Here is a 14,250-nt window from a genome sequence, read left to right on the forward strand (position 1 = left end):
AAACTGGTCTGATCCAGACTGTGCCAGGATAAATATCGAATGTTTGATGTTGGGGTGATTTGGAGTGCCTGTCAGTTCAGAAAGGTTTAGTTTTGTCTTGGTTTCAGGTGTGACACCCGCTGTGTGTCTCGGACGTTTGGTCTTGGTTGTCGATCCATCTGTCCTGACTGTAACCATGGAAACTGTCACCATATCACAGGGGAGTGTGTGTGCCATGAGGGATATACAGGAGCCAGGTAAGGAGACCCAACAAAAATACACACCCGTGAGTCCAACACAAATCCCTCGCATCAACACACATTCCGAATCAAAGAAACTCAACAGATTTGGAGACACAAGGGTTGGACTGGGACGGACACTTTTAACAATCACTCAACAACAGGTTTGTTTGGAAGCACCAATACACTTCAACAACCCGATGAAGGAGCACAACTCGGAAAGTTAGTGCTTCCAAATACATCTGTTCGACGGTAACCTGGGGATGGGTGATTTTTAAACACTAGAGTCAGTGTTTATTCAGGGTAAGGGTCACTCGCTGTGTAACCGTACAGAGTCAGGGTTTATTCAGGGTCAGGGTCACTCACTGTGTAACTGTACAGAGTCAGTGTTTATTCAGGGTAAGGGTCACTCACTGTGTAACTGTACAGAGTCAGTGTTTATGCAGCAGGGTAAGGGTCACTCACTGTGTAACCGTACAGAGTCAGTATTTATTCAGGGTCAGGGTCACTCACTGTGTTACTGTACAGAGTCAGTGTTTATTCAGGGTCAGGGTCACTCTCTGTGTAACTGTACAGAATCAGTGTTTATTCAGGGTAAGGCTCCATCACTGTATAACTGTACAGAGTCAGTGTTTATTCAGGGTAAGGGTCACTCACTGTGTAACCGTACAGAGTCAGTGTTTATTCAGGGTAAGGGTCACTCACTGTGTAACTGTACAGAGTCAGTGTTTATTGAGGGTCAGGGTCACTCACCGTGTAACTGTACAGAGTCAGTGTTTATTCAGCAGGGTAAGGGTCACTCACCGTGTAACTGTACAGAGTCAGTGTTTATGTAGCAGGGTAAGGGTCACTCACTGTGTAACTGTACAGAGTCAGTGTTTATTCAGCAGGGTAAAGGTAACTCACTGTGTAACTGTACATAGTCAGTGTTTATTCAGCAGGGTAAGGGTCACTCACTGTGTAACCGTACAGAGTCAGTGTTTATTCAGCAGGGTAAGGGTCACTCACTGTGTAACTGTACAGAGTCAGTGTTTATGTAGCAGGGTAAGGGTCACTCACTGTGTAACTGTACAGAGTCAGTGTTTATTCAGCAGGGTAAGGGTAACTCACTGTGTAACTGTACAGAGTCAGTGTTTATTCAGCAGGGTAAGGGTAACTCACTGTGTAACCGTACAGAGTCAGTGTTTATTCAGCAGGGTAAGGGTCACTCACTGTGTAACTGTACAGAGTCAGTGTTTATTCAGCAGGGTAAGGGTAACTCACTGTGTAACCGTACAGAGTCAGTGTTTATTCAGCAGGGTAAGGGTCACTCACTGTGTAACTGTACAGAGTCAGTGTTTATGCAGCAGGGTAAGGGTCACTCACTGTGTAACTGTACAGAGTCTGGGTTTATTCAGCAGGGTAAGGGTCACTCACTGTGTAACTGTACAGAGTCAGTGTGTATTCAGAGTCAGGGTCACTCACTGTGTAACTGTACAGAGTCAGTGTTTATTCAGAGTCAGGGTCACTCACTGTGTAACTGTACAGAGTCAGTGTTTTTTCAGCAGGGTAAGGGTCACTCACTGTGTAACTGTACAGAGTCTGGGTTTATTCAGCAGGGTAAGGGTCACTCACTGTGTAACCGTACAGAGTCAGTGTTTATTCAGGGTCAGTGTCACTCACTGTGTAACCGTACAGAGTCAGTGTTTATTCAGGGTCAGGGTCACTCACTGTGTAAGTGTACAGAGTCAGGGTTTATTCAGCAGGGGAAGGGTCACTCACTGTGTAACTGTACAGAGTCAGTGTGTATTCAGAGTCAGGGTCACTCACTGTGTAACTGTACAGAGTCAGTGTTTATTCAGAGTCAGGGTCACTCACTGTGTAACTGTACAGAGTCAGTGTTTATTCAGCAGGGTAAGGGTCACTCACTGTGTAACTGTACAGAGTCTGGGTTTATTCAGCAGGGTAAGGGTCACTCACTGTGTAACCGTACAGAGTCAGTGTTTATTCAGGGTCAGTGTCACTCACTGTGTAACCGTACAGAGTCAGTGTTTATTCAGGGTGAGGGTCACTCACTGTGTAAGTGTACAGAGTCAGGGTTTATTCAGCAGGGTAAGGGTCACTCACTGTGTAACCGTACAGAGTCAGTGTTTATTCAGGGTCAGTGTCACTCACGGTGTAACCGTACAGAGTCAGTGTTTATTCTGGGTCAGTGTCACTCACTGTGTAACCGTACAGAGTCAGTGTTTATTCAGGGTCAGTGTCACTCACTGTGTAACCATACAAAGTCAGGGTTTATTCAGCAGGGTAAGGGTCACTTACTGTGTAACCGTACAGTGTCAGGGTTTATTCAGCAGGGTAAGGGTCACTCACTGTGAAACCGTACAGAGTCAGTGTTTATTCAGCAGGGTAAGGGTCACTCACTATGTAACTGTACAGAGTCAGTGTTTATTCAGCAGGGTAAGGGTCACTCACTGTGTAACCGTACAGAGTCAGTGCTTATTCAGCAGGGTAAGGGTCACTCACTGTGTAACCGTACAGAGTCAGTGTTTATTCAGCAGGGTAAGGGTCACTCACTGTGTAACTGTACAGAGTCAGGGTTGATTCAGCAGGGTAAGGGTCACTCATTGTGTTACTGTACAAAGTCAGTGTTTATTGAGGGTCAGGGTCACTCACCGTGTAACTGTACAGAATCAGTGTTTATCCAGCAGGGTAAGGGTCACTCACTGTGTAACCGTACAGAGTCAGTGATTGTTCAGCAGGGTAAGGGTCACTCACTGTGTAACCGTACAGAGTCAGTGTTTATTCAGCAGGGTAAGGGTCACTCACTCTGTAACCGTACAGTGTCAGGGTTTATTCAGCAGGGTAAGGGTCACTCACTGTGAAACTGTACAGAGTCAGTGTTTATTCAGCAGGGTAAGGGTCACTCACTGTGTAACCGTACAGAGTCAGTGTTTATGCAGGGTCAGGGTCACTCACTGTGTAACCGTACAGAGTCAGTGTTTATTCAGGGTAGGGGTTACTTACTGTGTAACCGTACAGAGTCAGGGTTGATACCGCAGTGTCAGGGTCAGTCACTGTGTAACTGTACAGAGTCAGGGTGTATTCAGAGATAGGGTCACTCACTGTGTAACCGTACAGAGTCAGTGTTTATTCAGGGTCAGTGTCACTCACTGTGTAACCGTACAGAGTCAGTGTTTATTCAGGGTAGGGGTCACTTATTGTGTAACCGTACAGAGTCAGGGTTGATTCAGCAGGGTAAGGGTCACTCACTGTGTAACCGTACAGAGTCAGTGATTGTTCAGCAGGGTAAGGGTCACTCACCGTGTAACTGTACAGAGTCAGTTTTTATTCAGCAGGGTCAGGGTCACTCACTGTGTAACTGTACAGAGTCAGGGTGTATTCAGAGATAGGGTCACTCACTGTGTAACTGTACAGAGTCAGTGTTTATTCAGTAGGGTAAGGTCACTCACTGTGCAACCGTACAGAGTCAGTGTTTATTCAGCAGAGTAAGGGTCACTCACTGTGTAACTGTACAGAGTCAGTGTTTATTCAGTGGGGTAAGGGTCACTCACTGTGTAACTGTACAGAGTCAGGGTTTATTCAGGGTCAGGGTCACTCACTGTGTAACCGTACAGAGTCAGTGTTTATTCAGGGTCAGGGTCACTCACTGTGTAACTGTACAGAGTCAGTGTTTATTCAGGGTAAGGGTCACTCACTGTGTAACTGGATGCAGTCAGTGTTTATTTAGGAGGGTCAGGGTCACTCACTGTGTAACCGTACAGAGTCAGTGTTTATTCAGCAGGGTAAGGGTCACTCACTATGTAACTGTACAGAGTCAATGTTTATTCAATAGGGTAAGGGTCACTTACTGTTAACTGTACAGAGTCAGTGTTTATTCAGGGTCAGGGTCACTCACTGTGTAACTGTACAGAGTCAGTGTCTATTCAAGGTAAGGGTCACTCACTGTGTAACCGTACAGAGTCAGTGTTTATGCAGCAGGGTAAGGGTCACTCACTGTGTAACCGTACAGAGTCAGTGTTTATTCAGCAGGTTATGGGTCACTCACTGTGTAACCGTACAGAGTCAGGGTTTATTCAGCAGGGTAAGGGTCACTCACTATGTATCTGTACAGTGTCAGTGATTATTCAGGGTCAGGGTCACTCACTGTGTAACCGTACAGAGTCAGTGTTTATTCAGGGTAAGGGTCACTCGCTGTGTAACCGTACAGAATCAGTGTTTATTCAGGGTTAGGGTCACTTGCTGTGTAACTGTACAAAGTCAGTGTTTATTCAGGGTCAGGGTCACTCACCGTGTAACTGTACAGAGTCAGTGTTTATTCAGTAGGTTAAGGATCACTCACTGTGTAACCGTACAGAGTCAGTGTTTATTCAGGGTCAGTGTCACTCACTGTGTAATTGTACAGAATCAGGGTTTATTCAGCAGGGTAAGGGTCACTCACTGTGTAACCGTACAGAGTTAGTGTTTATTCAATAGGGTAAGGGTCACTCACTGTGTAACCGTACAGAGTCAGTGTTTATTCAGCAGTGTCAGGGTCACTCACTGTGTAACTGTACAGAGTCAGTGTTTATTCAGTGGGGTAAGGGTCACTCACTGTGTAACTGTACAGAGTCAGGGTTTATTCAGGGTCAGGGTCACTCACTGTGTAACTGTACAGAGTCAGTGTTTATTCAAGGTAAGGGTCACTCACTGTGTAACTGTAAAGAGTCAGTGTTTATTCAGGGTAAGGGTCACTCAATGTGTAACCGGATAGAGTCAGTGTTTATTCAGCAGTGTCAGGGTCACTCACTGTGTAACTGTACAGAGTCAGTGTTTATTCAGCAGGGTAAGGGTCACTCACTATGTAACTGTACAGAGTCAGTGTTTATTCAATAGGGTAAGTGTCACTTACTGTTAACTGTACAGAGTCAGTGTTTATTCAGGGTCAGGGTCACTCACTGTGTAACTGTACTAAGTCAGTGTCTATTCAAGGTAAGGGTCACTCACTGTGTAACCGTACAGAGTCAGTGTTAATCAGCAGGGTAAGGGTCACTGTGTAACCGTACAGAGTCAGTGTTTATTCAGGGTCAGTGTTACTTACTGTGTAACCGTACAAAGTCAGGGTTTATTCAGCAGGGTACGGGTCACTCACTGTGTAACTGTACAGAGTCAGTGCTAATTCAGCAGGGTAAGGGTCACTCACTGTGTAACCGTACAGAGTCAGTGTTTATTCAGCAGTGTCAGGGTCACTCACAGTGTAACTGTACAGAGTCAGTGTTTATTCAGAGTCAGGGTCACTCACTGTGTAACTGTACAGAGTCAGTGTTTATTCAGGGTAAGGGTCACTCGCTGTGTAACTGTACAAAGTCAGTGTTTATTCAGGGTCAGGGTCACTCACCGTGTAACTGTACAGAGTCAGTGTTTATTCAGTAGGTTAAGGGTCACTCACTGTGTAACTGTACAGAATCAGTGTTTATTCAGGGTAAGGGTCACTCCCTGTGTAACTGTATAGAGTCAGGGTTTATTCATCAGGGTAACGGTCACTGTGTAACTGTACACAGTCAGTGTTTATGCAGCAGGGTAAGGGTCACTCACTGTGTAACCGTACAGAGTCAGTGTTTATTCAATAGGGTTAGGGTCACTCACTGTGTAACCGTACAGAGTCAGTGTTTATTCAGGGTAGGGGTCACTTACTGTGTAACTGTACAGAGTCAGGGTGTATTCAGAGATAGGGTCACTCACTGTGTAACTGTACAGAGTCAGTGTTTATTCAGGGTAGGGGTCACTTACTGTGTAACCGTACAGAGTCAGGGTTGATTCAGCAGGGTAAGGGTCACTCACTGTGTAACCGTACAGAGTCTGTGTTTATTGAGGGTCAGGGTCACTCACCGTGTAACTGTACAGAGTCAGTGTGTATTCAGGGTCACGGTCACTCACTGTGTAACCGTACAGAGTCAGTGTTTATTCAGCAGGGTAAGGGTCACTCACTGTGTAACCGTACAGAGTCAGGGTTGATTCAGCAGGGTAAGGGTCACTCACTGTGTAACCGTACAGAGTCAGTGTTTATTCAGCAGGGTAAGGGTCACTCACTGTGTAACCGTACAGAGTCAGTGTTTATTCAGCAGGGTAAGGGTCACTCACTGTGTAACCGTACAGAGTCAGTGATTGTTCAGCAGGGTAAGGGTCACTCACTGTGTTACTGTACAAAGTCAGTGTTTATTGAGAGTCAGGGTCACTCACCGTGTAATTGTACAGAATCAGTGTTTATCCAGCAGGGTAAGGGTCGCTCACTGTGTAACCGTACAGAGTCAGTGTTTATTCAGCAGGGTAAGGGTCACTCACTGTGTAACCGTACAGAGTCAGTATTTATACAGCAGGGTAAGGGTCACTCACTGTGTAACCGTACAGAGTCAGTGTTTATGCAGCAGGGTAAGGGTCACTCACTGTGTAACCGTACAGAGTCAGTGTTTATTCAGCAGGTTATGGGTCACTCACTGTGTAACCGTACAGAGTCAGGGTTTATTCAGCAGGGTAAGGGTCACTCACTGTGTATCTATACAGTGTCAGTGATTATTCAGGGTCAGGGTCACTCACTGTGTAACCGTACAGAATCAGTGTTTATTCAGGAGGGTCAGGGTCACTCACTGTGTAACTGTACAGAGTCAGTGTTTATTCAGCAGGGTAAGGGTCACTCACTATGTAACTGTACAGAGTCAGTGTTCATTCAATAGGGTAAGGGTCACTTACTGTTAACTGTACAGAGTCAGTGTTTATTCAGGGTCAGGGTCACTCACTGTGTAACTGTACAGAGTCAGTGTTTATTCAGCAGGTTAAGGGTCACTCACTGTGTAACTGTACAGAGTCTGGGTTTATTCAGCAGGGTAAGGGTCACTCACTGTGTAACCGTACAGAGTCAGTGTTTATTCAGGGTCAGTGTCACTCACTGTGTAACCGTACAGAGTCAGTGTTTATTCCGGGTCAGGGTCACTCACTGTGTAAGTGTACAGAGTCAGGGTTTATTCAGCAGGGTAAGGGTCACTCACTGTGTAACCGTACAGAGTCAGTGTTTATTCAGGGTCAGTGTCACTCACTGTGTAACCGTACAGAGTCAGTGTTTATTCAGGGTCAGTGTCACTCACTGTGTAACCGTACAGAGTCAGTGTTTATTCAGGGTCAGTGTCACTCACTGTGTAACCGTACAAAGTCAGGGTTTATTCAGCAGGGTAAGGGTCACTCACTGTGTAACCGTACAGAGTCAGTGCTTATTCAGCAGGGTAAGGGTCACTCACTGTGTAACCGTACAGAGTCAGTGTTTATTCAGCAGGGTAAGGGTCACTCACTGTGTAACTGTACAGAGTCAGTGTTTATTCAGCAGGGTAAGGGTCACTCACTGTGTAACCGTACAGAGTCAGTGTTTATTCAGCAGGGTAAGGGTCACTCACTGTGTTACCGTACAGAGTCAGTGATTGTTCAGCAGGGTAAAGGTAACTCACTGTGTAACTGTACATAGTCAGTGTTTATTCAGCAGGGTAAGGGTCACTCACTGTGTAACCGTACAGAGTCAGTGTTTATTCAGCAGGGTAAGGATCACTCACTGTGTAACCGTACAGAGTCAGTGTTTATTCAGGGTCAGTGTCACTCACTCTGTAACCGTACTGCGTCAGTGTTTATTCAGGGTCAGTGTCACTCACTGTGTAACCGTACAAAGTCAGGGTTTATTCAGCAGGGTAAGGGTCACTCACTGTGTAACCGTACAGAGTCAGGGTTTATTCAGCAGGGTAAGGGTCACTCACTGTGTAACCGTACAGAGTCAGTGTTTATTCAGCAGGGTAAGGGTCACTCACTGTGTAACTGTACAGAGTCAGTGTTTATTTAGGGTCAGGGTCACTCACAGTGTAACTGTACAGAGTCAGGGTTTATTCAGAGTCAGGGTCACTCACTGTGTAACTGTACAGAGTCAGTGTTTATTCAGGGTAAGGGTCACTCCCTGTATAACTGTACAGAGTCAGTGTTTATTCAGGGTAAGGATCACTCGCTGTGTAACTGTACAAAGTCAGTGTTTATTCAGGGTCAGGGTCACTCCATGTGTAACTGTATAGAGTCAGGGTTTATTCAGTGGGGTAAGGGTCACTCACTGTGTAACTGTACAGAGTCAGGGTTTATTCAGGGTCAGGGTCACTCACTGTGTAACCGTACAGAGTCAGTGTTTATTCAGGGTAAGGGTCACTCACTGTGTAACTGTACAGAGTCAGTGTTTATTCAGGGTAAGGGTCACTCACTGTGTAACTGGATGCAGTCAGTGTTTATTTAGGAGGGTCAGGGTCACTCACTGTGTAACTGTACAGAGTCAGTGTTTATTCAGCAGGGTAAGGGTCACTCACTATGTAACTGTACAGAGTCAATGTTTATTCAATAGGGTAAGGGTCACTTACTGTGTAACCGTACAGAGTCAGTGTTTATGCAGCAGGGTAAGGGTCGCTCACTGTGTAACCGTACAGAGTCAGTGTTTATTCAGCAGGTTATGGGTCACTCACTGTGTAACCGTACAGAGTCAGGGTTTATTCAGCAGGGTAAGGGTCACTCACTGTGTATCTATACAGTGTCAGTGATTATTCAGGGTCAGGGTCACTCACTGTGTAACCGTACAGAGTCAGTGTTTATTCAGGGTAAGGGTCACTCGCTGTGTAACCGTACAGAATCAGTGTTTATTCAGGGTTAGGGTCACTTGCTGTGTAACTGTACAAAGTCAGTGTTTATTCAGGGTCAGGGTCACTCACCGTGTAACTGTACAGAGTCAGTGTTTATTCAGTAGGTTAAGGATCACTCACTGTGTAACCGTACAGAGTCAGTGTTTATTCAGGGTCAGTGTCACTCACTGTGTAATTGTACAGAATCAGGGTTTATTCAGCAGGGTAAGGGTCACTCACTGTGTAACCGTACAGAGTTAGTGTTTATTCAGGGTAAGGGTCACTCAATGTGTAACCGGATAGAGTCAGTGTTTATTCAGCAGTGTCCGGGTCACTCACTGTGTAACTGTACAGAGTCAGTGTTTATTCAGCAGGGTAAGGGTCACTCACTATGTAACTGTACAGAGTCAGTGTTTATTCAATAGGGTAAGTGTCACTTACTGTTAACTGTACAGAGTCAGTGTTTATTCAGGGTCAGGGTCACTCACTGTGTAACTGTACTAAGTCAGTGTCTATTCAAGGTAAGGGTCACTCACTGTGTAACCGTACAGAGTCAGTGTTAATCAGCAGGGTAAGGGTCACTGTGTAACCGTACAGAGTCAGTGTTTATTCAGGGTCAGTGTCACTCACTGTGTAACCGTACAAAGTCAGGGTTTATTCAGCAGGGTACGGGTCACTCACTGTGTAACTGTACAGAGTCAGTGCTAATTCAGCAGGGTAAGGGTCACTCACTGTGTAACCGTACAGAGTCAGTGTTTATTCAGCAGTGTCAGGGTCACTCACAGTGTAACTGTACAGAGTCAGGGTTTATTCAGAGTCAGGGTCACTCACTGTGTAACTGTACAGAGTCAGTGTTTATTCAGGGTAAGGGTCACTCGCTGTGTAACTGTACAAAGTCAGTGTTTATTCAGGGTCAGGGTCACTCACCGTGTAACTGTACAGAGTCAGTGTTTATTCAGTAGGTTAAGGGTCACTCACTGTGTAACTGTACAGAATCAGTGTTTATTCAGGGTAAGGGTCACTCCCTGTGTAACTGTATAGAGTCAGGGTTTATTCATCAGGGTAACGGTCACTGTGTAACTGTACACAGTCAGTGTTTATGCAGCAGGGTAAGGGTCACTCACTGTGTAACCGTACAGAGTCAGTGTTTATTCAGGGTAGGGGTCACTTACTGTGTAACTGTACAGAGTCAGGGTGTATTCAGAGATAGGGTCACTCACTGTGTAACTGTACAGAGTCAGTGTTTATTCAGGGTAGCGGTCACTTACTGTGTAACCGTACAGAGTCAGGGTTGATTCAGCAGGGTAAGGGTCACTCACTGTGTAACCGTACAGAGTCTGTGTTTATTGAGGGTCAGGGTCACTCACCGTGTAACTGTACAGAGTCAGTGTTTATTCAGGGTCACGGTCACTCACTGTGTAACCGTACAGAGTCAGTGTTTATTCAGCAGGGTAAGGGTCACTCACTGTGTAACCGTACAGAGTCAGGGTTGATTCAGCAGGGTAAGGGTCACTCACTGTGTAACCGTACAGAGTCAGTGTTTATTCAGCAGGGTAAGGGTCACTCACTGTGTAACCGTACAGAGTTAGTGTTTATTCAGCAGGGTAAGGGTCACTCACTGTGCTACCGTACAGAGTCAGTGTTTATTCAGCAGGGTAAGGGTCACTCACTGTGTTACTGTACAAAGTCAGTGTTTATTGAGAGTCAGGGTCACTCACCGTGTAATTGTACAGAATCAGTGTTTATCCAGCAGGGTAAGGGTCGCTCACTGTGTAACCGTACAGAGTCAGTGTTTATTCAGCAGGGTAAGGGTCACTCACTGTGTAACCGTACAGAGTCAGTATTTATACAGCAGAGTAAGGGTCACTCACTGTGTAACCGTACAGAGTCAGTGTTTATGCAGCAGGGTAAGGGTCACTCACTGTGTAACCGTACAGAGTCAGTGTTTATTCAGCAGGTTATGGGTCACTCACTGTGTAACCGTACAGAGTCAGGGTTTATTCAGCAGGGTAAGGGTCACTCACTGTGTATCTATACAGTGTCAGTGATTATTCAGGGTCAGGGTCACTCACTGTGTAACCGTACAGAATCAGTGTTTATTCAGGAGGGTCAGGGTCACTCACTGTGTAACTGTACAGAGTCAGTGTTTATTCAGCAGGGCAAGGGTCACTCACTATGTAACTGTACAGAGTCAGTGTTTATTCAATAGGGTAAGGGTCACTTACTGTTAACTGTACAGAGTCAGTGTTTATTCAGGGTCAGGGTCACTCACTGTGTAACTGTACAGAGTCAGTGTTTATTCAGCAGGGTAAGGGTCACTCACTGTGTAACTGTACAGAGTCTGGGTTTATTCAGCAGGGTAAGGGTCACTCACTGTGTAACCGTACAGAGTCAGTGTTTATTCAGGGTCAGTGTCACTCACTGTGTAACCGTACAGAGTCAGTGTTTATTCAGGGTCAGGGTCACTCACTGTGTAAGTGTACAGAGTCAGGGTTTATTCAGCAGGGTAAGGGTCACTCACTGTGTAACCGTACAGAGTCAGTGTTTATTCAGGGTCAGTGTCACTCACTGTGTAACCGTACAGAGTCAGTGTTTATTCAGAGTCAGTGTCACTCACTGTGTAACCGTACAGAGTCAGTGTTTAATCAGGGTCAGTGTCACTCACTGTGTAACCGTACAAAGTCAGGGTTTATTCAGCAGGGTAAGGGTCACTCACTGTGTAACCGTACAGAGTCAGTGCTTATTCAGCAGGGTAAGGGTCACTCACTGTGTAACCGTACAGAGTCAGGGTTTATTCAGCAGGGTAAGAGTCACTCACTGTGTAACTGTACAGAGTCAGTGTTTATTCAGCAGGGTATGGGTCACTCACTGTGTAACCGTACAGAGTCAGTGCTTATTCAGCAGGGTAAGGGTCACTCACTGTGTTACCGTACAGAGTCAGTGATTGTTCAGCAGGGTAAAGGTAACTCACTGTGTAACTGTACATAGTCAGTGTTTATTCAGCAGGGTAAGGGTCACTCACTGTGTACCGTACAGAGTCAGTGTTTATTCAGCAGGGTAAGGGTCACTCACTGTGTAACTGTACAGAGTCAGTGTTTATGCAGCAGGGTAAGGATCACTCACTGTGTAACCGTACAGAGTCAGTGTTTATTCAGCAGGGTAAGGGTCACTACTGTGTAACTGTACAGAGTCAGTGTGTATTCAGAGTCAGGGTCACTCACTGTGTAACTGTACAGAGTCAGTGTTTATTCAGAGTCAGGGTCACTCACTGTGTAACTGTACAGAGTCAGTGTTTATTCAGCAGGGTAAGGGTCACTCACTGTGTAACTGTACAGAGTCTGGGTTTATTCAGCAGGGTAAGGGTCACTCACTGTGTAACCGTACAGAGTCAGTGTTTATTCAGGGTCAGGGTCACTCACTGTGTAAGTGTACAGAGTCAGGGTTTATTCAGCAGGGTAAGGGTCACTCACTGTGTAACCGTACAGAGTCAGTGTTTATTCAGGGTCAGTGTCACTCACTGTGTAACCGTACAGAGTCAGTGTTTATTCAGGGTCAGTGTCACTCACTGTGTAACCGTACAGAGTCAGTGTTTATTCAGGGTCAGTGTCACTCACTGTGTAACCGTACAAAGTCAGGGTTTATTCAGCAGGGTAAGGGTCACTCACTGTGTAACCGTACAGAGTCAGTGTTTATTCAGGGTCAGTGTCACTCACTCTGTAACCGTACTGCGTCAGTGTTTATTCAGGGTCAGTGTCACTCACTGTGTAACCGTACAAAGTCAGGGTTTATTCAGCAGGGTAAGGGTCACTCACTGTGTAACCGTACAGAGTCAGGGTTTATTCAGCAGGGTAAGGGTCACTCACTGTGTAACCGTACAGAGTCAGTGTTTATTCAGCAGGGTAAGGGTCACTCACTGTGTAACTGTACAGAGTCAGTGTTTATTCAGGGTAACGATCACTCGCTGTGTAACTGTACAAAGTCAGTGTTTATTCAGGGTCAGGGTCACTCCCTGTGTAACTGTATAGAGTCAGGGTTTATTCATCAGGGTAAGGGTCACTCACTGTGTAACCGTACAGAGTCAGTGTTTATTCAATAGGGTAAGGTTCACTCACTGTGTTACCGTACAGAGTCAGTGATTGTTCAGCAGGGTAAAGGTAACTCACTGTGTAACTGTACATAGTCAGTGTTTATTCAGCAGGGTAAGGGTCACTCACTGTGTACCGTACAGAGTCAGTGTTTATTCAGCAGGGTAAGGGTCACTCACTGTGTAACTGTACAGAGTCAGTGTTTATGCAGCAGGGTAAGGATCACTCACTGTGTAACCGTACAGAGTCAGTGTTTATTCAGCAGGGTAAGGGTCACTACTGTGTAACTGTACAGAGTCAGTGTGTATTCAGAGTCAGGGTCACTCACTGTGTAACTGTACAGAGTCAGTGTTTATTCAGAGTCAGGGTCACTCACTGTGTAACTGTACAGAGTCAGTGTTTATTCAGCAGGGTAAGGGTCACTCACTGTGTAACTGTACAGAGTCTGGGTTTATTCAGCAGGGTAAGGGTCACTCACTGTGTAACCGTACAGAGTCAGTGTTTATTCAGGGTCAGGGTCACTCACTGTGTAAGTGTACAGAGTCAGGGTTTATTCAGCAGGGTAAGGGTCACTCACTGTGTAACCGTACAGAGTCAGTGTTTATTCAGGGTCAGTGTCACTCACTGTGTAACCGTACAGAGTCAGTGTTTATTCAGGGTCAGTGTCACTCACTGTGTAACCGTACAATGTCAGGGTTTATTCAGCAGGGTAAGGGTCACTCACTGTGTAACCGTACAGAGTCAGTGTTTATTCAGGGTCAGTGTCACTCACTCTGTAACCGTACTGCGTCAGTGTTTATTCAGGGTCAGTGTCACTCACTGTGTAACCGTACAAAGTCAGGGTTTATTCAGCAGGGTAAGGGTCACTCACTGTGTAACCGTACAGAGTCAGGGTTTATTCAGCAGGGTAAGGGTCACTCACTGTGTAACCGTACAGAGTCAGTGTTTATTCAGCAGGGTAAGGGTCACTCACTGTGTAACTGTACAGAGTCAGTGTTTATTCAGGGTAACGATCACTCGCTGTGTAACTGTACAAAGTCAGTGTTTATTCAGGGTCAGGGTCACTCCCTGTGTAACTGTATAGAGTCAGGGTTTATTCATCAGGGTAAGGGTCACTCACTGTGTAACCGTACAGAGTCAGTGTTTATTCAATAGGGTAAGGGTCACTCACTGTGTAACCGTACAGAGTCAGTGTTTATTCAGCAGTGTCAGGGTCAGTCACTGTGTAACTGTACAGAGTCAGGGTGTATTCAGAGATAGGGTCACTCACTGTGTAACTGT

At 45.8% G+C, this 14,250-nt stretch overlaps 1 protein-coding gene across 1 annotated transcript in view; it reads left to right on the forward strand.

Moving 5' to 3' along the window:
• Positions 1-14,250, forward strand: part of scarf1 (scavenger receptor class F, member 1) — a 242,439-nt gene that overhangs the window by 32,867 nt on the left and 195,322 nt on the right. Inside the window, exon 7 of the mRNA XM_072590091.1 lies at positions 108-236. Within this exon, the coding sequence (XP_072446192.1) occupies positions 108-236 (129 nt within the window). The remainder of the gene's footprint in view (positions 1-107; positions 237-14,250) is intronic.

This window comes from Chiloscyllium punctatum, chromosome 19 (genome assembly GCF_047496795.1).
Source record: "Chiloscyllium punctatum isolate Juve2018m chromosome 19, sChiPun1.3, whole genome shotgun sequence".
NCBI lineage: Eukaryota > Metazoa > Chordata > Chondrichthyes > Orectolobiformes > Hemiscylliidae > Chiloscyllium > Chiloscyllium punctatum.